The sequence below is a fragment of the Anolis sagrei genome, chromosome 1 (assembly GCF_037176765.1).
Source record: "Anolis sagrei isolate rAnoSag1 chromosome 1, rAnoSag1.mat, whole genome shotgun sequence".
Classification (NCBI taxonomy): Eukaryota; Metazoa; Chordata; class Lepidosauria; order Squamata; family Dactyloidae; genus Anolis; species Anolis sagrei.
The window spans coordinates 230809587-230834628 of record NC_090021.1 but is presented as its reverse complement, the minus strand read 5'-3'; the positions used below and the strand labels follow the sequence as shown (position 1 = coordinate 230834628).

Here is a 25042-nt window from a genome sequence, read left to right as displayed (position 1 = left end):
TGCATAGGAATGTGTTCATTTTTTTCCAAACTGTAGTCTAACCCCCCCCAATAGGCTGAGGGACCATGACCTGGCCACCAGCTTTAAAAGTTTGCACATCCCTATTCCACTTGACACTTTAACTGCCATGGTTCAAAACTATGGAAATATGGAAGTTGTAGTTTGCTGAACAGTGCAATGACCAATCTTGATAAAATACTGCAGAGTAGAGACATCACACTGCCAATGAAGATCCCCATAGTTAAAGCAATGGTATTCCCCATAGTAACCTATAGATGTGAGAGTTGGGCCATAAGGAAGTCTGACCGAAGGAAGATAAGACTCTTTTGAATGGTGGTGTTGGAGTAAAATTCTGAGAGTGCCTTGGACCGCAAGAGGATCCAACCAGTCCGTACTCCAGGAAATAAAGCCCAACTGCTCATTGAAGGGAAGGATTTTAGAGGCAAAGGTGAAGTACTTTGATCACATAATGAGAAGACAGGAAAGCTTGGAGAAGACAATAATGCTGGGGAAAATGGAAGGAAAATGGAAGAGGGTAAGATGGATAGATGGTATCTTTGAAGTGACTGGCTTGACCTTGAAGGAGCTGGGGATGGCCACGGCTGACAGGGAGCTCTGGCATAGACTGGTCCATGAGGTCACAAAGAGTCAGAAGAGATCGAATGAATAAACAACAACAAAGTTTTGCTGAGGCACCAGCACTCTTTAGTAGAGAAAGTTAACGACCTTATAAAACTACAATCCCCAGGACTTCTCACAAAGAAAGCAAAGGCAGTGTTTTCCTTGGCAGGTTTTGCCCAGTTTCATCAGAGATCCTCTGCAGGTAATCTTAGAGGCCAGAACTGCCCTAGCTTCCTGCCCTTTGTTTAGGACAGGGTTTTTACTTATGCATGAATCATGTGCCAAGGGAGAGGCTGTCTGCATGTTTTCTGAAAAGAAAGCAGCCATTTCCATAAGCGGAGGTTATTTCTTTCCCCAAAAGTACTTTTTTGCACTTATCAACACTGCATTTCATTACCCGCTCTCCCACTGCTACGAGATCCCATGGAACTCCTTACAATCTGCTTTAGATTTAACTACCTTGAATAATTTATCATCTGCAAATTTTGCTGCTTTCCGTTCAATCCCTTTTTCAAGTCATTAATGAATATGTTAAAAAGCGCAGGTCCCATTATAGATCCTTGAGGCTCCCTGCGGTTTATCTCTCTCCACTGTGCAAATTGACCATTTATGTCTACCTTCTATTTCTATCATTCAGGCACTTGCTAATCCACAAAAGGATGCCTCGGCTTGTGCCATGACTACTTAACCTTTTGCAGGAGCCTTTGAAAAGAGGACTTTGCGGGGCCGTTTCATTAAAAAAAGTCTAATTGCACAAATCTTTATTCCATTTACCAACTGACATTCTTTCAAAGTATTGGCAGAGCAGCGGGCAGGATTTCCCTTTAAAACAAATCAGGCTAACGCTGCAATTGAGTTTTCTTCCCTAGGATTAGAAGGTGAGCAATTGATGGCCAGCCACATGTTTTTGGCCTGAAACCTCTTCCCCGGCCCCAATCAATGGAGAGGGAGAATGGGACGTGCTGTTCAAATATATCTAGGTGGCAAGGAGCAAGTAAGATTTTATTATAAGCTGGAGTGTTGGACTATGACTTTAGAAACCAGGTTTCAAATCCTATTCAGCCATAAAAACCTACTAGGTGATGTTGCACAAGGCACACACTCTCAGCCTCAAAAAACTAACGATAGGGTTCACTTGAAGGCAGCCCATAGCATTATGAAAGACCAAAGCCTGGCCTATACTATGAAGTAAGTAACTCGGAGCCGTCCAGCTGTTTCTAGTGCCAACTCCCATGAGCTCTAGCCAGTTGTTCTGTACTGCAAAAACATCTGCAAAGTCCAACATTGTCCTAAACAGATGGGTGTTGGCTTGTTTGTCAATTCACCCAACAGATTTTCTTGAACACAATAAACAGTCTGCCATGAAATACAGGGCTTTTTTTTGGGGGGGGGGGGGGGGCTTTGTCAGGAGTGACTTGAGAAACTGCAAGTTGCTTCTAGTGTGAGAGAATTGGCCATCTGCAAGGACGTTGCTCAGGGGACGCCCAGATGTTTGATCTTTTACCATCCTTGTGGGAAGCTTCTCTCATGTCCCTGCATGAGGAGCTGGAGCTGACAGAGGGAGCTCAGCCCGCTTTCCCTGGATTCAAACTGTCTTGCCGGCACAAGAGTTTAACCCATTGTACCACCAAGGGCTCCATGAGAGCCAGTGTAGTGATTTGAATGTTAGACTAGGATTCAGAAAGGCCAAGGTTCAAACTCTCACTGGATGACCTTGGGCAAGTCATCCTCGGAAAGGGCAAACTTGATCTGGACCATTTTGGCATGAAAACTCTTCAATAAGGCTGCCGTAGGGTTAACATAAATCAGAAACAACCTGAAGGCACCTAACAACAAAATGCAGGATGCAGCTCAGAACAAGAGAAAACCTGAGCTTGGATAAGTTACTTCACATTTCCAAGCTCTAAAGAAAATCAGCCCCAGATCCTGAGATTTTATCTCACATGCCAAATTTTGTTTTTTTTATTTTATTTTTAGTGTTTTATTAGGATTTTGGTATGATGTTTTAAATTTATTTTTATTTTATTTCTTAATCTTATTTTTAACATCTGTATGCTTGTCCACTATGCCCTGCCTCATGTAAGGAGGAAGAATTGTTAGAGGCTACAGATAATGCAGTTGCTATTCCTCATTTTTGGTCAAAAGGTATTTAGCCGCTTGTGCTCCTTCTATTTTTATCAGTTTTATACTAATTTATGCAATGCTTTTGATATGAAATTTTAAAAATCACTACTTTGATTAAGTTATAATTATGTTGTTTTCTATTGTCTAGTGTGTTTTGTCCTGATGTAAACCTTTCTTATATATTTTCTTTGGGCACTGAATGTTTGCCATATTTGTTGGAAACTGCCCTGAGTCCCTTCTGGGAGTTAGGTCGGTCTATAAATAAAAATGATGATGAAGATGAAGATGATTATTATTATGGTGTTTTTCTTTAGCCTCACAGTTCAGCAAAAAACAAACAAAAACAAAAACAAAAAAATCCCCACCAACATCCACCTACCTTGATTCAGAGGTCAGAAGCTCAAAGTGGAGATAGATACATTTTAAATTCATTATAAATGGCAGATACTGCAAGTTAGCAAAAGGGGGCAAGAGTCTAATGAAATACAACTTTTGAAAACAAGCCCTGGACTGCATGCATAACAAGGTGCCAGAGAGGCCTAGGTTTTGTTATGCAAATTCACACAAACCTCCAGCTCATCCCTTGTTTGGATATCAGCCAGCATGTCAACAACTTAAAACAAGAAATAGTTTTCTAAGATCTACAGAGACACTCGCTGGAACACCCCAGCAAGCAAGAGTCCAAAAGTGGCAGGCTCAAACCCAGAACCTCAATCAATGGCTGATACCAAATGAGAGACTCCCCCCTGGGCACATAGAAAACTGGGCGACTTGGAAGGCGCTCAACAGACTGCGCTCTGGCACCATGAGATGCAGAGCCAATCTTAAGAAATGGGGACACAAAGTGGAATCCACGACATGCGAGTGTGGAGAAGAGCAAACCACTGACCACCTGCTGCAATGCAACCTGAGTCCTGCTACATGCAGAATGGAGGACCTCCTTGCGGCAACACCAGAGGCACTCCAAGTGGTCAGATACTGGTCAAAGGACATTTAATCAACTACCAAGCTTGCAAACTTTGTGTTTTGTCTGTTTGTTTGTTTTGTTGAAAATGTAATACAAATGTCTGGTTGACCCTGACATGATAAATAAATAAATAAATACCCAAACCACTTTGGGATGGGAGTGGCAATGTTGGAAAATGTTCTGCTTTCAGTACAGCAAATGACTGCAGCCATAGAGTATGCTCTTTATTGGTTAATTTTTCAGACAGCCACAATCCGAGGCAATAGAGCTTGTTCCAGATATAACTCTACTACCTGGAAATCCTATGAGGAAACACAGAAGCTAGGTATCTTTAGGCTGGGGAAAGAGATGATTAAGAGGTGATATGACAGGCACTTGAAAAGCTATCACACCGATCATGAGCAGAGCGCAGCTGATGTTATGTTTGAATTAGCTGAAGGGGTTGAGTATGTTTGCTCTGGAGAGGAAACAATTAAGAGGTGATACAACAGCCATGTTCAAATATTTGAAGGGCTGCCACACAGCCAATGGAGACTCTTCCCTGTTGCCCCCAGAGTGGGAACCAAATCAACAGGTTCAAATTATTAAATGGGATTTCAACAAAATATTCAGAAGAACTTCCTTTGTAAAGGAGGTTTCAAGCCAGGGATGGTATTTATTGGGGTTTTTTTTTCCGTGTCAGGAGCAACTTGAGAAACTGCAAGTTGCTTCTGGTGTGAGAGAATTGGTTGTTTGCAAGGACATTGCCCAGGGGACATCCAGATGATTTACCATCCTTGTGGGAGGCTTCTCTCATGTCCCCGCATAGGAGCTGACAGAGGGAGCTCATCCCCACTCTCCCCCGATTCGAACTTCTGACCTGTCAGTCTTCAGTCCTTCCGGCACAATGGTTTAATCCATTGCACCACCGAGGGCTCCTATTTATTGGGGTGCCTGGTGGCATAGCGGGTTACACCACTGAACTGCTGAACTTGCTGACCAAAACATTGGCAGTTCAAATCCAGGGAGCAGGGTAAGCTCCTGCTGTTAGTTCCAGCTTCTGCCAACCTAGCAGTTTGAAAAAATGCAAATGTGAGTAGATCAATGGGTACCACTTCAGAAGGTAACAGTTCCATGTAGTCATGCTGGCCACATGACCTTGGAGGCGTCTGCAGATAACGCCGGCTCTTCAGCTTAGAAAAGGAGATGAGCACCACCCCCCAGAGTCGGACAGGGGAAAACATTACCTTTTAGCAGTTCACCTGGATTAGAAAGGCGGACAGACATGATATTCTTTGATATTCTGTATGGGACACATGTTGATATTCTGTTTTTGTTCAGCCATTTCCTCCAGTAATGCTTCCAGTTTATTGGATATTATAATTTCTGAGCATACAGGAGGAAGATAATGGATTTAAGCCAATTTTCAGAACTAAATTGCAGCCTCAAAAGAAACTCCACTTCCGCACATTCACTTATTTCAGGTATTTATATGCCACTTTCCAAAGTACTTTACAGGAGGCAAAATTTTAAACTTAACCTTCTCTGTGTTTTTGGATTCCCTTGGGCACATCTCTGCAGCTGCCAGCTCAGTAATTTAATGTGAAATCAGCCCGTGACATGCCAGATTTGTCAGCTTATTATTAAGGCAAGAAAAAATAAGTACTGTTGGATTTTTGTTTTAAAACTTTTATATCATAGACATCAGATTTTTAAAAAGCACTCTAGCTGTCCTATTCTTTCAACTTCAGATCTCTCAATGAAAGGTTGGTTGAAGGACTACCCACTCCTTGGACCTGAGCTCTGGATGGATGCTACTCAATCTTAACACCAGTGTGGAAGTTTCCCATGACCTGGAGTCTCCCCTCCATTTCCATGCTCAACAAAAGCTATTCCATGCATTTTGAAAATCCATTCTGTTCAAATGAAAAGCTAACATCCCCAAATATTTTCCTGGATACATATTTGCTGCATCCAGCTGCCATTTTATCCTTCCCACTTCTGTAGATCTTTCTGCCACATGGTGCTATGAACCATCTGTAAATCTACTGTGCCATAACACTGCCTGCACGTCTGCTATGGATAATCAGAAGGAAGATAACCAAGACATGCAAGAATTGGTGATTAAAGAAATCTAAGATCCAAAGAGGAGCCCTGGTAATGCAGTGGGTGAAACCGCTGAGCTGCTGAACTTGCTGACTGAAAGGTCAGCAGTTCGAATCCAGGGAGCAATGGGAGCTCCTGCTGTTATCTCCAGCTTCTGCCAACCTAGCAGTTCAAAAACATGCAAACATGAGTAGATCAATAGGTACCGCTTCAGTGGGATGGTAACGGTGCTCCATGCAGTCATGCTGGCCACATGACCTTGGAGGTGTCTACAGACAACGCAGGCTCTCCGGCTTAGAAATGGAGATGAGCACCACCCTCCCAGAGTTGGACACGACTAGAATTAATGTCAAGGGGAAATCTTTACCTTTATAAGATCCAAAGGAGCACAAAGACCTGTCCCTAAGTCCCACCCGTGCCCTAAAACCCAAGAAAACCCACAGCTTATGCATCTCCCCACATCTCTCCTACCAACTGGCTTGGTTAGCATGCAGGTAGAACGCTGGAAACCGGCTTCTGCCATTGAGGGGGGGTTCTGTAGCATTTACAAAAAGAGAAAGAGGTCATCTGTTTCAAATCCTTCCAGTCCCAAACAGCAGCTCTTGCCCTTCATCCAGAAACATGGCCAAGAGGGGAGTTTGTCCTGATGCTGTCCTTGTTGCATCAAACCAGAAACAAAGACAGAGTGCAGCTTGAGGGTGGATTTGATATAGTCTCTGGCTATCTCATTGTGAGGCTAATCTGAGTACAGAAGGAGGTCACCAGCCTCATGCTGCCTCTTCAGAGGATAATTTGGTTCTTGAAGCTTCGGCTGAGTTCCTTGTGAGGCAGGACAATGGAGTTCAGGATGACAACTTCAGCAGGGATGGTCACGTTGCAGCCTGTGGAGGATGGAGCAGGGAGGCATCAGGAAAGGACACAGAGGAGACCAGAAATGTCACCTTGCAAGGCTGGCATCCGTAGAAACACAGGGATTATTAATGCAAGAAGGGGATGACCCGCGAATACAAATACTTACCCAGAATGGTGATGGAAGGGGTGAGGCGGCCCTCCCGGAAAAGAGTCTCGCTGTCTATCTTTGCATAGGGATCGTTAGGGTTGGGGTCACTGGGAGTCCCCTCCACACGGGCCCAGCGCCCGATGGTGCTCTCCCAGCCTACAATGCTGTTTAGCACACATGTATGGTCCTGAGGAAAGGACAGTAAATCAAGCATGACACATTCTAATCCAGTTCAATCTGCTTGTAATGTTCAACTGGGGCTAGAAAGGAGGGGTGTCCTTGGTCAGGGATGGTAAAAGGGCAGCTCACAGGTTACACATGTTCCTATGGCCCCCATTCTGTAGTAGCTGAAACTCACCTGATATTTCCCAATCCCCCCCCCCCCCAAATGTGTTTTTTTGGCCCAAATCCCAGTCATGAGGTCAAAACTGCCAGAAATATCAAAAATTAACAGTATTTTTATATTGTCCTATCACCCAGTGTTTTAAAATTTTATCCTTGAATTTGGCCCTGCCCAGTGTCATTATTTTTGTTTTAATGTTTGATTTTATGCTGCTGTATTGTTTACTTATATTGGTTTTGCATTTTATGTACTTTATTTTCTGATTTTTGTTGTGTTTTTGTATTTATATTGTGTTTACTGTATTGATGGGCGTAGCCTTATTTAAGCCACCCCGAGTCCCCTTGGGGGAGATGGAGGTGGGGTATAAATAGTTTTATGTATTATTATTATTATTATTATTATTTATTACAAAAGTGTGAACCAGGCACTGAAAATTAGTAGGTTGAAGCCTGTTAAGAGTCAGTGGGCCAAAGCTAGTTTTGTCTTGAGAAGAGTAGGCCAAAGCCTGTTAGAGTTAGTGGGACAAAGCTTGTGTTGCCCTGAGGAGTGTGAGGTAAACCTCAGTGTGAGAGAAGCCTCGTGTGAGAAAGCTCCCGTGTGAAGGCCACTACGTGTAAAATTACTATGTATTTGTTTATCTGGGAACAAATAAATACATATGGAAACCTTGTTCTTGTAAATAGTGTAACCATATTATTTTACTACAAAGAAAAGCCTCCTATGGAAGAGATAACATTGGTCTGTGTGTTTTTGTTCTTTTTATCACTGGTGCTAGATTGCACTGCTGATAAGTTACTCTGCTATATATTTATGAGGAAGGTCTTTTGTTAATAAGCCCACTCGTCCAACAAAAACTGTATATAAACACAATGGTTTACTTTCCACTTCTCATCACTCTGTAGTTCAATGAACTTGCCCTGAGCTGGCTACCACAGTGACTGTCTTTGTGGGTATATGGGAGAACCAAACAATATTCACAATGTTCTTATAATGATAAAATATAATTAGGATAGAACTTCAGACAGCTTCTAAAAAAAAAACACCAAACCCCTCCTTCTCTCCAACTCCTCTGGCTTCTTAGTGCAGGAAAGGTTAGGGGGGGAAAGTGGTGAAACGGAAGCGGAGCAAACAGTGTGGTGACTACGAGATTCCTGGAAGCCGTTACAGTATGTTGAGATTTTAACAATCTCGCATGTCTGTTTTATTACCCTCTTCCTCTTGCATGATAGTCAATTATTCTTCTTTGGGCCATCTATATGCTGGTAGTCAGTAGGCAAGAAGAAGATACTTATGCCATAATACAGGCAGTCCCCAAGTTATGAACAAGATAGGTTCTGTAGGTTCATTCTTAAGTTGAATTTGTATGTAAGTTGGAACGGGTACATATTATAAGTGTAACACCAGCCAAAGATAGATAGATAGATAGATAGATAGATAGATAATATAAAAGTTTTGAGTAGCACAGGAAAGGGTTAACATCCCTGTGGTGTTTGTTTTGCTGTCTGTGCTCTTATTCAAAAGATTTAACCCCACTTCCTGTCTCTGTGATAATCTGGATTTTGAACATTTTGGCTTGTGGTGGAAACAAGAATTGATGATAAAGCTTCAGTGGACACACCTTACTCCTATGATAACTCTTCCAGGAGTGAATCTCATTTCCGACAGGAAGATTTTGAGTTTTCCAGGCTGTATGTCATGTTCCAGAAGCATTCTCTCCTGATGTTTCACCCACATCTATGGCAGGCATCCTCAGAGGTTGTGAGGTCTGTTGGAAACTAGGCAAGTGAGATTTATATATCTGTGGAATGTCCAGGGTGGGAGAAAGAACTCTTGTCTGCTTGAGGCAAATGTGAAAGTTGCAATTGGCCACATTGATTAGCACTGAATGGCCTTGCAGCTTCAAAGCCTGGCTGCTTCCTGCCTAGGGGAATTCTTTGCTGGGAGGTGTTAGCTGGCCCTGATTGTTTCCTGTCTGGAAATCCCCTGTTTTCTGAGTGTTCTTTATTTACTGTCCTGATTTTAGAGTTTTTCAAATACTGGTAGCCAGATTTTGTTCACTTTCTGCTGAAATTTAAGATTTTGCCTCACTTCCTGTTGTCTCACCCTGTTTGTAACTACAAGTCAGATGTAAGTTGGATGTTTATAAGTAGGGGACTGCCTGTAACAACACATTTTGTCTCTAAATGGTGCCAAGAGAATGATGTTTTCTCGAAGAATGATACCGAAAGTTTACAGTTCAGTAGCGCCACCTGTTGAGCACCAAGAAAACAACAAGAAAGCAAAAACCCTCCAAAACTTAAGGAATTATTACACTCATTGTTTTTGCTAATTGAAACATAATTATACACAAACTTTCAGAACACTTGAGGACATTTTGGATCAGCTAACTCTACTGAATACAAGTGGCTCTCCACAACCACAGATTCTGCATCCAAAGTTTAAATTGACCAATTCTGGATTAAGAAAATATTTCTTAATCCAAAAGCAAACCTTGATTTTGCTATTTGATAGAAAGAATGCCATCCTACTACATTACTTTGTATAATGGGACTTGGGTATTGGGGAATCACACATTTTGGTACTGAATGAATAAACTGAAAAAGTCCAATGAGCTGCAACAAGATCCATAAAGTATTTATAGTGGGCCCTTGACAGCCATTGGGGGAGGTTCTGGAACCATATGTTCAGTCAACTGACCACTGCCAAGAGTCTGTCTAAATCACTGTTGTGATTATATAGAATTTTGCATTTGGATTTACATGTTTGCAAAATTTAATAAAAACTTTTTTTAAAAAAACTTTCCTACTTGAAATTGGAGCCACATTAATGCCAACCCCAATTCAGCACTAGTAAGATGACATCTCACAATTATATAATAATAATAATAATAATAATAATAATAATAATAATTTATTTTAGCCTGCCCTCTCTCCCCAAAGGGACTCAGGGTGGCTTCCAAATATTGGCAAACATTCAAGGCCATTAAATGAACATTTATACATATATTAAAACAAAATAAAATACATTGGCTGCTAACATCAATCAAAGAGTCAGGAATCATGGAGCATACCCGTTCCATGATGCATAATATAACATTGTGTTTATTTATACCCACATTTTTCTTTATACACAAGACTCAAATCAACTTACAATACAAACAATTCAATATAATTTAAAACTAAAAATTATTAAAACATTAAAATAGAATTAAATATTAATGTTGTGAAGAATAAACAATTAAAACCCTTAAAACTGATTCAGAACTAATAATACCCAGAAAGGGAACATCTCTTCTGTGATGGGCTGGGATACTATTAGGAAGTTGTAGTCCATCAGCATTTAGGAGGATTCCCCAGGTCTTATATCATGCAAGAAAGATGTTGGGACACCATATTTTTCCCACCAACCCCAGCACTGTTTAAAAGGGGTAGGGCATGCTTCATAAATATTAAGTAAAGGGAAACCACAAAATTCACAAAATGGCAAAGCAGAAAGACTTTATTGCTGGCTGGCAACTTTTCTTCTTAATGTTTCATGTGTGGTCCCATGACTAAATAATGCATGGAGGAATGCTCAGAAACTGGAAATAAAGTAATACAATTCTGTCACCCTCTTGATGGGTTAGACCTATTTTTATTTAGACCTTTGGCATCCAGCTAAGTTTTAATCAAAAGGGGGTCTCACTTCTTACTACCAAGCTGTTTTTATATGGGTTCACAACTAGTTTTTACGTTTCCCTTGGTCTCCACTGGAGTCTGCTTCCAGGACTTGATGGATACCAAAATCCATAGATGTTGAAGTCCTATTATGTGTTATGGTGTAGCAAAATGACATCCCTTACATCAAACAGAATAATCAAGACTTGCTTTTTGAATTTTTAATATGTATTTTCAAGTTGTGGATAGCTGAATTTGTGAACACAAAATCTGTGGAAAAGGAGGGCCAAATGTATTGCTGTTGGCCACCTTAAAATCCATATTGTCAAGGGGAAAAGGATTCAATAGGTATGATCACTTACCTGAAGAGAAGCTCCATGAAGAATGATGGATTCCCGCACACGCACTCCAGCCCCAATCATTACACCTTTCCCAATGGAAACGTTGGGGCCGAGCTGAAGGGAAGCATAAAGCAATTGATAAACTGGCATGCAAAGACTCTGCCTCCCACTCACTCTCCTCAACCCAAGGCATGCAGGGCCCCAGATACTTGAACCATGAGGAGAGGTGAGTAGGAAATGTATTATTACTATTATTACCACCATCATCATTAAGCATGCCTCCATAAATGTTGAGCAAAGCCCCCTGTCTCAGATGATGGAGGAATGCCAGCACTCCCAAAGCAAAAATAATTCCAGCTTTTGTTTTGCTTTCTCTGTCATTAAAAAAAGTTTAAAAGAGCAGTTTTCAATGAAATCCAAACAATTTCAATTTGGGGAGAGGAGTGGCTGGGATGTGCCATAACAGATTCTCGGGCAGAACTGGACCCCAGATCTCTAGAGGTTGCTGACTCTGAAGGCAGACACCACACCCAGGGCGCTTACCACTGCACTGGCATCCACTGAGGCTGTTGGATGAATGTAGACATTTCCTGAATGGAACAAGAAGGCACAGCAAAATCAGACTCCTGCATCCTTAAAAGAATGACAGTTCTCATCAAATACAGTTAGGACATATTCAGAAACCCAAACAAAAGATAAGGTTTATTTATTTACAACATTTGTATCCCGCCCTTCTCTACTCTGAAGGGGACTCAGAGCAGCCTCACATACGGACAAGTCAATGCCATAAAAACATACAATTAAATAAACATTTATATTAAAAACACAGAATTAAAACATGAAACAATTATATCAATTATTAAAATCACGTCATCCAAGATCATAGTCCAGAGCCATTCCTGATTATTATTGCGTCAATTCTACATTCACTTATTGCACTGCAGTTACTCTCTGAAAGCTTGGTCCCATAGCCAAGTTTTAACTTTCTGAAGGCTAGGAGGGAAGAAGTTGATCGAATATCATTGGGGAAGGAGTTCCATAGTCAAGAAGCCACCACTGAGAAGGCCGTCCCCAAAAACGCCTGTGAAGGAGCTGAGACCGAGAGCAGGGCCTCCCCAGATGATCTTAACCTCCAAGGTGGTTCACAGAAGGAGACAGGTAAGCTGGGCCGGAACCATTTAAGGCTTTATAGGCTAATGACAGCACTTTGAATTGTGCTTGGTAGCAGACTTGGTAGCGGAGCTGACGTAACAGGGGAGTTTGTGTGCTCCCTGTACAACATTCTAGTGAGAAATCTGGCTGCTGTCCATTGGACCAAATTTACAAAAACAATGGAAGGCAAATGAGGCCTTCTCCGTAAAGGCAGAAAAAAGGAATCACACTTTTGAGAGCACCTATAACTGGTTCTGGGATAGACAAGCATTATCTGAGAAGTTAACAGATGGGCTCCCTGACTTGATTATTTTATGGGTAAGAACTGTGCAAGCTATGGCTCCAGAGGTTTTGTTTTGCTGTGGTTTTTGCCTCTCCTCCTGGGCCCTCAGAATCCTCCCAATAATCCGTAACCAAATAATTTTTGGTTTAAAAATGGAGAATCATGCTCCAGAAGAGTATTTTTTAATAACTTCCTGGAGACGTGCACCACAAAAAAGGCTTCAGAATGAAATACAGAACCAGGAAATGACTGGGATGTCCCTTTTAGTTTTGTGCAACCTGTGAGGTGATGTCTGGAGAGATTTGGAGGGGCCAAAACTGGGTGAGATGCAGTTTTTGGAAACTCTGCAGCTTCTCCTCCCTTGTCTTATCATTGGGAATGCAAACTCCCTGTCTTGTTCCTGTGTGTTTTCATCTCACAAAAGGTTAAAGAGCGCAAAAAGAACCTCGGATGGTGGGCCCACCAGGCCGGTTCTGGGCAAGTCTCTCAGGATGGCACTGGCTGTAACAGCTAAGATAAAGGCGATTGGCATAGATGGCAGACCTAGAAATGAGAACAAGGTGGAAATTATATATGACACTTGCCCCTCCACCTCTAAAACTGCACTGTTTCCATTGTGCCAACCTCTGGAGGGTAAAGCACGACAGAATAAATAAACAAATAACTCTTAGATCATAAGGAAGCCACGGTCAACTGAATGAGAATTTAATCTATTGTAGAACCTGTATGGTTTAAATTATTTCCTCTCTTTTTATTGCCTCTCTCCAATTCTGAAGCCAGAAGGGAAGTTCAAATGTCCTTCCTTCTTTCCTTTTGTTGGACTAATGCTCCCATTGTATAAGCCCCAGAATAAATTATTGAGATTTCTATACATCTTGCCTCAAAGATCCATATTTTACAATTAGGTAGATTTTTTTAAAAAAAAATCAAGAGCTAAATAGACAGGAAAAGGTATACAGCTTGGACTCATGGGATCTGGAAGCTACAGGACAACAGCCAAAATGAAGGACTGAAAAGGGCTATGCAAAGATCAGCTGTCACTTGCCCCACTCATCTTCAAATATTTTGACTCTGACAATATCACTGCCTTTATGTAAGCCCAACAAACCCTATGAGGAGCGGCTTAAAGAGCTGGGCATGTTTAGCCTGCATGATGAGGGCCATGTATCAATATCTGAGAGGAAGTCATAGGGAGGAGGGAGCAAGCTTGTTTTCTGCTGCCCTGGAGACTAGGATGTGGAAAAATGGCTTCAAACAACAAGGAAGGAGATTCCACCTGAACATTAGGAAGAACTTCCTAATGGTGAGAACTGTTCAGCAGTGGAACTCTTTGCCTCGGAGTGAGGTGGAGGCTCCTTCTTTGGAGGTTTTTAAACATAGGCTGGATGCCCATCTGTCGGGGATGTTTTGAATGTGATTTTCCTGCTTCTTGGCAGGGGGTTGGACTGGATGGCCTATGAGGTTTCTTCCAATTCTATGATTTTAACTTGAAGCTGGATTACCTTTCCCCAACCCATCCATGTGCAAAACAAAAAGTACAGTCCTACACATATTCGCTTAAGCCAGGCAAAGCTGGGATCCATAGAATGACCTCAAAGTTTCCCTTCTGTTCTGTGATGCTATGTTGCAAGACAGTTAAAGTGCCAATGTAAGTGGCTTCTACAGATGGCAAGGGAAGGAGGTACCCATTCGCCCTCCTCTGATGGGAGAAACGTATTATGGCCTGCTCTGTTCACCAACTGACTTACACCTGCCTATCTGCCTATACAGTGAGCCAAGTGTATCTCTTGCTCTCCTTACCCAGCAGACTTGATTTGGCTCCAGAACCCCTCTGTTCTGTAGGCAAAGAGGCGTCCCTGCCCAGCAAGGGCTGTGAAAACATCTTGCTCCAGTCTGATGGCTTCAGCTCGCTGCCAACCATTGGTGCTCTCCTCTCTGCAAGAATGAGACAAACCAAAAGTGAGAGAAGCACAGCATTCTGCTTGCCAGAGAAGTGATGGTCAGCTAGAGGTGAAATGATTATTTGTTTGTATAGACAAATAACTAAACAAGACAACAAAACAAAACAACAAAAGCCTATTTGCAGACTGGGAGCTGAATATGATGTCAGCAACTAGGAAACCTCTAAGCCTAAGTGTCCAAGCAGAGCTGCATCACCACAATCTTTGGGTGTGGAGCATGCAAGATGAGGGGAGAGTCTGAAACTTACCCAATGCATGCGCCCCTACAAGTGGGCAAAGGATGACAGGAAGAGGAGGGCAAAGTGGAAGAGTAGATGGAGAAAAACAGAAAGAGAGAGATGGTAGATGAGTGACCTGCCACTGAGAGGAGGAGGGAGGCAAAACATGCTCAGGAAAGACTTACAGGAGCAGTTCTTGCTGGTTCCGTTGGAAGACAGCTCCAATGTGACGGAAGATAGCCGGAGTGAACAAGTAGATGCCACAGTTGATAAGCTCACTGACAAATGTGCTGGGCTTCTCCACATAGTGCAGGACCTGGACAAGACAGATAGCGTCTGAGCAAGGAAAAAGAAAGCTTGAGAAACAACTTCACCAAAAGGAAGTCTGAAAATTATTCTATGCTGTTCACAGAGACCTAAGATAAGGGTGACAAGATATGCATTAGATATTGCTCATGCACCCTTTATCTTTTTTTCTGAAGTTCTATATGTTGGAATTCAGCCCCACACTGCACAAGCCTTAAGTCCTCAATGAGGAACAGTTTAGTTAGTATAATATAGGCTAAGGGTTTCCCTTCCCTGATGTCTCCTGAATGACAGGTGGGAAAGTTTCTATTTCTTCTCTCCTCTCCGTTTCTGCTCTCATTCTGACTGGTTGTTTGAAATGGAAACTTTACTACTGCAAGCTTTTTGAATCTGACTCCTGCCTTCTTACACTTTAGTATGGAGAGTACAGTGTTCCCTCACTTATCGCGGGGGTTACATTCCTGAACCACCCGTGATAAATGAAAATCCGCAATGTAGGGAAGCCAAGGGGCCTCCGAGGAAGAGGTGGAGGAGGAGGGACTTGCTGCTGCTGCGCTGTTACCGCCTGCTGCAAGTGCTCGGGGATGCTCTTCTTCTTCTCCTTTGCTCTTCTCCTCCTCTTCCTTGGAGGCCCCTTGGGAAGTCCAGGCTGGATGAGAAGAAGAGTTGTTGATGCCACTGCCAAGGGGCCTCCGAGAAAGAGGAGGAGGAAGAAACGAAGGAGGAGGGAGTTGTTGCTGCTGCTCTGTTGCCACCTGCTGCAAGTGCTCGGAGGCACTCTTCTTCTCATTCTCATTTGCTCTTCTCCTCCTCTTCCCCTTCCTTGGAGGCCCCTTGGGAAGCCCAGGCTGGGTGAGAAGAAGCGCGAAGGAGAAGAAGAGCGCCCCCGAGCACTTGCAGCAGGCGGTGACAGTGCAGCAGCAGCAACTCCTTCCTCCTCTGCCTCTTCCTCGGAGGCCCCTTGGGCACTGTTGATGCCACTGCCAAGGGGCCTCCGAGGAAGAAGAGGAGGAAGAGGGAGTTGCTGCTGCTGTTCTGTCGCTGTTTGCTGCAAGCACACAGGGACGCTCTTCTTCTCCTTCACTCTTCTTCTAATCCAGCCTGGGATCGCCCTCTTTCTCCGCCGCTGCCTCCTCCTCCTCCTCTTAGCCTGAAGGGAGCAAGGCCCCGTCGCCCCCAGGGGCTCCAGCATCCTCCAGCCCCACCATTTCCTAGCACCTGGCTCCCCTCCTGCAGCTCCGGGGGGACGGGGGGGGGGGGGAACGGGGGGACCCGCGAAACAGTGAGTCCACAATAGGCGAACCGCAAACTAGCGGGGGAACACTGTATGTGCTGTGTGCTTTGGGATTTATCTCTGCGTGTCAGGAGAGATGTAGTGATTGACTTTTTCCCCCTCTTGAAACCTTAGAAGAGATGGGTGTTAGAGTAGCTCAGATCCAGTCCTTGATTATTAAGAAATGAAGTTATATCTTATTATTGTAAATAAACCTTTTGTGATTTTTTAAAGATTGGACTCTGCATGTTTGCCTCCTAAGCTCTAAATTCTTTACAGCCACATCACACGGCACTTCACGCTCTGCACGCTAATGAGCTGATACTCAGCTTTTGTATCCTAATTGTTTTGGGATGCTCTGCTGCATCAAAAAACAAATAAGATACAAAAGTTAGTTTTCCCTAATACTATAAAATACCGATGCATGGAATAATTCTTATCCATTTTGGCCAGTGCTATGAGTAGGTTGGACTGAAAGCACTGCTGGGGCTCAACAGACCCTTTGGCCAAAATTATTTCTTCTTGTCTGTTTGCCTTCCTGCTCAGTTTCATCGCTCATCTGAACTTTGTGTCCCAATAGGGCTGATATTTCAGTTCTACCCAACAAGGTGGAGTGAAGTGAGTGACACTTGCTCAGAAACCACAAAGCAGTAGGAAAGATTTGAGGAGGGATTTGCTGACAGGGCCACCCCTATCATTGAGTGGAGACGGGGTATTTAGCTCTCCAGACTATTTGGAGTAAAGTTCCCAGAATTTCTCATCAATGTTTACGTTGGGTTAGGAAAGATTGAGATGTAAGTTAAAACATCTGGAGGGACACTGGTTCTCAATTTCTCCATCAAATAGAACAAGATGAATGCTTCAAGTGGCAGCTGCTAGGAGGAAGCAACCAAGTGTGGAAGGAAAGAAATGGCAACTTCCATGACCTGCCTTGTTCCCTCTTCCCAATTAAGCTGCAACTTTCAAGTATGGTGGGCGGCACTGTCCCAACAGGAGTACTGGGCAGCTTAAACTGCCAATCATGTTGGCTTTTGTACAATGAAAGAGAGGACTGCTCTTTTGACTTTTGTCTCAGAGGCACTGGGTGTCCCCCTTTATCAGGTGGGCTTTCAACCAGTCTTTCTTTTGCATACCTCATGCGTGTCTGAATTTGCCACAATGCATCCATAGTTGAGAGACTGTTTCCTGTTGGCCTGTAGAGAAAGAATAATGGTCACAAAGCAAGGTGAGAGAAGATGTCCGTTTTCACAACTGAACTGAACCCTACAAAAGGTTTCCTGCAAAGCACAGTGCACCAATCCCTTCACTCTGCACAGACTTCAGTTCCCTAAGTCAAGTGTGTGAAACTGTCAGAAATATTAAAAATTAACTGGGTATTTTTGATTACAAAAGTGTGAGTCTAGCACTGAAAGAGTTAGTAGGCTGAAACCTGTTAGAAGCAGTGGGCCAAAGCTAGAGTCGTCCTGACGAGAGTGAGTAGGCCGAAGCCTGTTACGAGTTAGTAGGCCAAAGCTAGTGTTGTCCTGAGGAGAGCGAGTAGGCCGAAGCCTGTTATGAGTTAGTAGGCCAAAGCTAGTGTCGTCCTGAGGAGAGTGAGTAGGCCGAAGCCTGTTACAAGTTAGTAGGCCAAAGCTAGTGTCATCCTGAGGAGAGTGAGTAGGCCGAAGCCTGTTATGAGTTAGTAGGCCAAAGCTAGTGTCATCCTGAGGAGAGTGAGTAGGCTGAAGCCTGTTACGAGTTAGTAGGCCGAAGCTAGTGTTGTCCTGAGGAGAGTGAGTAGGCCGAAGCCTGTTATGAGTTAGTAGGCCAAAGCTAGTGTTGTCCTGAAAAGAGTGAGTAGCTGAAGCCTGTTACGAGTTAGTAGGACAAAGCTAGTGTTGTCCTGAGGAGAGCGAGTAGGCCGAAGCCTGTTATGAGTTAGTAGGCCAAAGCTAGTGTTGTCCTGAAAAGAGTGAGTAGGATAAGCCTGTTACGAGTTAGTAGGCCAAAGCTAGTGTTGTCCTGAGGAGAGCGAGTAGGCCGAAGCCTGTTATGAGTTAGTAGGCCAAAGCTAGTGTTGTCCTGAGGAGAGTGAGTAGGCTGAAGCCTGTTACAAGTTAGTAGGCCGAAGCTAGTGTTGTCCTGAGGAGAGTGAGTAGGCCGAAGCCTGTTACAAGTTAGTAGGCCAAAGCTAGTGTCATCCTGAGGAGAGTGAGTAGGCCGAAGCCTGTTATGAGTTAGTAGGCCAAAGCTAGTGTTGTCCTGAGGAGAGTGAGTAGGCTGAAGCCTGTTACGAGTTAGTAGGACAAAGCTAGTGTTGTCCTGAGGAGAGTGAGTAGGCTGAAGCCTGTTATGAGTTAGTAGGCCAAAGCTAGTGTTGTCCTGAGGAGAGTGAGTAGGCTGAAGCCTGTTACAAGTTAGTAGGCCAAAGCTAGTGTCATCCTGAGGAGAGTGAGTAGACCGAAGCCTGTTATGAGTTAGTAGGCCAAAGCTAGTGTTGTCCTGAGGAGAGTGAGCAGGCCGAAGCCTGTTATGAGTTAGTAGATCAAAGCTAGTGTCATCCTGAGGAGAGTCAGTAGGCTGAAGCCTATTATGAGTTAGGAGGCCAAAGCTAGTGTCGTCCTGAGGAGCATGAGGTAAACCTCAGTGTGAGAGAAGCCTCGTGTGAGAAAGCACCAGAGTGTGAAGGCTGCTGCATGTAAAGCTACTTGTATTTGTTTATTCATGTTGTGGAAACCTTCTTGTAAATAGAACAACTATATTATTTTACTACAAAGAAAAGCCTCCTATGGAAGAGAAAACATTGGTTTTTGTTTTTGTTCTTTTTATCACTTTGGGCTACTGGTGCTGGGTCATGCTGTAGCTGATAGTTTGCTCTGCTGTACATTTATGAGGAGAGTCTTTTGTCAACAAGCCCACTTGCCCAACAAAAACTACCAGCATCCATAAGTTTGGATTTGGACTTCCAGAAGCCTCAGGTACCATAGGAAATGGTAAGGAACTGTAGGAGTTGTAGTCCAAAGCATCTAGAAGACTGAAGACCAGCCCCCATCCTTGACCCTAAGCAATTCAGCCCATAAAGAGTCAAGGCCCATTATTACCGTGGTGCCCAGCATAAGGAAGCTGTCTGGATCACCCCGCTGCCGGTGGAAGCTGAGCATCTCATTGAGAGGGAAGGCAGAGCAGACGTCGGCATTCAGCACAAAGAAGGCTTCGGGGTTTCCTGAGAGGATCTGATCCCGGAAGTGGTAGATGCCTCCACCTGTGCCAAGAGCTGCGTATTCTTGTAGATATCTAGAGGGAAAACATAGTGATCTTACGTTGTAGAAGATGACCTATGCCTCTTGCAACAAAGCAAACAAAGAGCCCTGTAGTATTTTCAACATAACAGATTTTACTATGGATAAACCAGGGCCCCCTGGTGTCGCAGTGGGTTAAACTACTGAGCTGCTGACCATGCTGACCAAAAGGTTGGTGGTTTGAATCAGGGGAGTGGTGTGAGCTCCTGCTTTTAGCCTCATCTTCTGTCAATCTAGCAGTTCAAAAAGATACAAATGTGAGTAGATTTATAGGTACCGCTTCTGAGGGAAGGTAACGGCACTCCATGCAGTCATGCTGGCCACATGACCTTGGAGGTGTCTATGGACAATGTCAGCTCTTTGGTTTAGAAATGGACATGAGCACCACCGGCCAGAGTCAGACACGGTTGAACTTAATGTCAGGGGAAACCTTTACTTTACCTTTCAAGCCTCCATGCATCAAGCTCATGCCAGCAGATATATGTAATGCAATATGGTAAAGTCAGGTAAAATGGAGAAAGGGATATGTGGCATAAAATAAATAGGAATAACATGGCCCCAAAGCTGAGCTCATATTCTCCTACAACAGTTTAAAAAAAAAAAAAAAAAAGACAGAGAATTATGAAGGCAACACAGCAGTGATTTTCTAGACCTTGTGACTCAGTGTAGTTCATGGTGGCTCTGTAATTAATGGGATTTGGCTCTTGGACCCCTCCTGGAGGTGCTCATCCTACCCTCATGTAAAGGTTAGCGTTAAAGGACAATGCAATGCAAAACAACAACAACAGGAGCATGCATACTGTAGAAATAATGAAGTTCTACATCAACTACCATGGCTCAATGTAAGCAGTTATGGGAGCTTTGCAAGTCTAGCCATCTTTGTCTAATAGTGCTGGTGATTCACTAAACTACAACTCCCAGGCTTCCATCCCATTGAGCCATGGGAGTTAAAGGGGTGTCAAACTGCATTGTCGATGCTCCCAATGCCTGGCAATTCATTTAGAGTTTAAACCAAGAACAGGGAATTTATGGTCTTCTAAACCATGGTTTACACTTTCCACCGTGTCTCATAGTTGGCCAGGCTGGAAAACTGACCAAAATCTCTCACCTAAAATGCCAGCTGGCTACTCACCGTATGGGGATTTTGAACTCTTGCTGTGCCGAGACCAGGAAGCGGCTGAGGGCCTCATTAGGCTGATAGAAACCAATCAGGAGGATCTCCTTCATGTTGGGTACCTGGAGAGGAGGGAAGGCAAAAGGGGAGACATGTCTCACTCATAGCAAGCCCTATAGCCCTGAGAGCTCCCTTCCCTCTCCCTGACTTGTTTGGTGATGAACTAGAAGTGAACAGAAGGAGCCAGCCTGGTGTATCTGGATCTGAGGGTTGTCCTGAAAACTCTGGATCTTCACTTGGTTATGGAAACACACTGGGTGACCCTGGACAAACCACACTCTCTCAGCCCCAGATGAAAACAATGCAAACCCTTTTCTGAATACATCTTGTCAAGAAAACCCCAAGTCTTAAGGGTGCCATAAGTTGGAAATAACAATGAAAGTAAAGTGAACACAAGTCCAGGTACTTATTCTGCTCCACTCCCAAGCCCCTCCCCCCCCCCCAAATGCACCCCACTTACCTTAGTGCATGCCTCAATATGGTGCTGGACCATAGGCACTCCTGCCACAGGAAACAAGGGCTTGGGCACCTCAAAAGACAAGGGTCGGAAACGGGTCCCTGCCAAAGGAAGCAGATTCTGGAGTTATTGGATTGGCAGTCCTCTAGTTGTTTTATTTTTGTTTGCTTGATCGTGTTAGAAGTGACTTGAGAAACTGCAAGTCGCTTCTGGTGTAAGAGAACTGGCCGTCTGCAGGGACGTTGCCCAGGGGACACCCAGATGTTTTACCATCCTGTGGGAAGCTTCTCTCGTCCCCACATGGGAAGCTGGAGCTGACAGATGGGAGCTCATCCCATCCCGCAGATTCAAACCACCAACCTCTATGACAGCAGTTCAGCCGGCACAAAGGTTTAACCCAATGGTTCTCAACCTGTGGGCTCCCAGGTGTTTTGGAGGCACTGTGGCTCTAGTCCTCCAGTCCTTTCTAGGTCGCTCACTGAAGGTGTTGTTGGGGGACACCTGCTTGGCCCTACGGCCATTGTACTGTGGGGTCCCACAGGGTTCAGTACTGTCTCCTATGTTGTTTAACATTTACATGAAGCTGTTGGGGAGATCATCCGGAGTTTCGTGGTGTGGGGTCACCTGTACGCAGATGACATCCAAATCTGTCACTCCTTCCCACCTGCTACCAAGGAGGCTGTTCAGGTCCTGAACCGCTGCTTGGCTGCTGTAATGGTCTGGATGAGAGCGAACAAATTGAAATTGAATCCAGACAAGACAGAGGTCCTCCTGATAAGTTGGAAGGCTGAACAGGTTATAGGGTTACAGACTGTGCTGGATGGGATTACACTCCCCCTGAAGGCATAGGTTCGCAGCTTGGGAGTGATCATCACCGAGCCTGGAACCCCAGGTTTCAGCTATGGCTAGGGGATCTTTCGCACAATTAAAACTTATGCGCCAGCTGCGCCCATATCTTGAGAGGTCTCACCCAGCCACGGTGGTCCACACTCTGGTTACATCCCGAATAGATTACTGCAATGCACTCTACGTGGGGTTGTCTCTGAAGACTACTCAGAAACTCCAGCTAGTCCAATGCTCAGTGGCCAGGTTGCTCATGGGAATGGGATACAAGGAGCGTACAACTCCCCTGTTACACCAGCTCCACTGGATGCTTATTAGCTTCTGGGCACAATTCAAAGTGCTGGTTTTAACATAAAAAGCCCTAAACGATTCTGGCCCAGTTTACCTGTCTGAACGAATCTCCCTCTACGAACCAAGGACCTTAAGATCATCCAGCAAGGCCCTGCTCTCGGTCCCACCACCACTCTGGTGGGGACGAGAAACAGGGCCTTCTCTGTGGTGGCCCCTTGGCTGTGGATCTCCCTCCCTAATGAGATTAGATCTGTCCCATTCCTCCTGACCTTCCGGAAGAAACTCAGATCCTGGCTGCGGGATCAAGCGTTTGCAGAATAGACTGACTTAGAAGATAAGGTTTTAGTGGACCGCAATGGAGTAATTTGGATGACGATTTGAACCGGCAAACTGTTTTAATGTATATTTACAACTGTTTTAAACGTACGATAATTGTATTTTACATTATGTTATTATATTGTGTTGGCATCAAATAGTTGCCTGTTGGAAGCCGTCCTGAATCCCTCTTCGGAGGTTGAGAAGGACGGGGTATAAATGTTCCAAATAAATAAATAAATAAAATGTTTACATTGTTATCCACCTTACTAAACCACTTATCCTTTAACTAGTTCATGAAATGGTCCCCCTCCCCCCTCCAAAATTAGTCTGCTATTATTGTTGTTGCTAACTATTATTGTTATTGGGTTGTTGTAGGTTTTTTCGGGCTATATGGCCATGTTGTAGAGGCATTCTCTCCTGACGTTTCGCCTGCGTCTATGGCAAGTATCCTCAGAGGTAGTGAGGTTTGTTGGAACTAGGAAAATGGTTTCATATATCTGTGGAATGACCAGGGTGGGACAAAAGACTCTTGTCTGTTGGAGCTAGGTGTAAATGTTTCAACTGACCACCTTGATTAGCATTTGATGGCCTGGCAGTGCCTGGGGCAATCTTTTGTTGAGAGGTGATTAGATGTCCTTATTTGTTTCTTCTCTGTTGTTTTGCTGTTGTAATTTTAGAGTTTTTAAATACATAATATAATTGTTATGTTGTTTTACGCTGTTTTATGCTGTCTTAATTGTTATTGCTTTGCTTTTAATTGTATTCTGCCTTGGGCTTGGGCCCCATGTAAGCCGGACTTGGGAGATGGAGACGGGGTTGAAAAATAGAGTTCTTCTTCTTCTAATTGACTCCTGTATGTTTCTATCAGCCCTGTCCTTGCAACTGTTTTGCACAAGCCCCTGCCTCACTCCTTAGCTCAATATGTGGTCACTATATTAGGCTATTGGTCGTTGTTGATATTTATGTTTTTATGATGTTTGTATTTCTAATTTTACTGTGTTATATTTTAATCTCTGTTTTCCTGGACTTAATCCCCATGTAAGCCTTCCTGAGTCTCTTTGGCTTGACGGTGGGATACAAAAATAAAGTTATTATTATTATCATCATCATCATGGGAGTTGTAATTTGATGTGGCAGGGGTTAAACAACGTCATTGTGTTATTGTTAATGTTTATTGCTATTTTCTGTTTATGAGTTTATTTATTATTGTATTACTGTTGCTATGTTTTATTGTTGTATTGTGGGCTCGGCCTCATGTAAGCCGCACCGAGTCCCTTGGGGAGATAGTAGCGGGGTACAAATAAAGTTTAATAATAATAATACCGCAAATCCCACAATTCCATAGCATTGAGTTCAAGGAGTGTCTACAGTGTAGATTCACCCAAGGTTAAGAAGAAGCAGCAATATTCTAAAAATATATACTGTTAGGGAGTCACCGGTGGCGCAGCTGAACTTGTTGATCGAAAGGTCGCAGGTTCGAATCCTGGGAGTGGGGTGAGCTCCCGCTGTTAGCCCCAGCTTCTGCCAACCTAGCAGTTCAAAAACATGCAAATGTGAATAGATCAATAGGTACCACTTCTGCAGGAAGGGAATGGCACTCCATGCAGTCATGCCGGCCACATGACCTTGGAGGCGTCTACGGACAATGCCGGCTCTTCAGCTTAGAAATGGAGACGAGCACCAACCCCCAGAGTCGGACACGACTGGACTTAATGTCAGGGGGAAGGAAACCTTTACCTATACTGTTGATCCTGGACTGGTGGGGCAATGGCTTATGGGGCGGTTGAAGGGCAGGAGACTCCCTGGGACAGGTTTAGGAAGAGAAAAATTAGGAGGCGTGGAGGTGGGTCTTACCTTTCTGGGGTCCCCCGATGAGGATGACGGCTTTCAGCATCTCTGTTGTGAGCAAAGATGATGCGGGGAAAAGCAGCCACGAGAGAGCCCCCGATGTCCTCGCTCAGCTCCACTTGAATGGCGAGCCCTACTTCCGAACACGTGGAAACGCCACGTCACGCCAAAACGCCCGGGTCACGGGGCGGGACAGCGCCTCTCTTGGCCAAACCTCTCCTGGCCAATCCGAGGGGAAGTGCATCTATATTGCAGAATAAATGCAGCGTGGCCCCATTTTACCAGCCATGGCTCAATGCTATGGAATCTTATGTGTTTGGAGAGGCACCAGCCCTCTTTGGCACAGAAGGCTCCAAGTCCTTGTGAAACTACACCTCCCACGACCCCAGAGCATTGAGTCATGTCATTCAAAAGTGGTGGCGTTTCTCTCTGCTGCTGCTCCCTCTCTTCTGCGCCTCCTGCAACGTGGACCAGTCACAGAGGAGCCTCAATAGATCCCAGCA

The 25042-nt window shown here is 44.1% G+C and overlaps 1 protein-coding gene across 1 annotated transcript; it reads right to left on the bottom strand.

The window, feature by feature from the left end:
* Positions 1-5166: 5166 nt before the first annotated feature.
* GMPPA (GDP-mannose pyrophosphorylase A) lies at positions 5167-24731 on the bottom strand. Its single transcript, XM_060772867.2, has 12 exons — positions 24546-24731; positions 21243-21340; positions 20741-20844; positions 19411-19603; positions 17464-17523; positions 14937-15067; positions 14373-14507; positions 13018-13115; positions 11681-11727; positions 11159-11251; positions 6816-6984; positions 5167-6678 (listed from the first exon to the last, which is right to left on the bottom strand). Exons 1-12 carry the CDS (start codon positions 24583-24585, stop codon positions 6578-6580), a joined length of 1269 nt encoding a protein of 422 aa, XP_060628850.2. The 5' UTR covers positions 24586-24731; the 3' UTR covers positions 5167-6577.
* Between the last annotated feature and the right edge of the window lie 311 nt (positions 24732-25042).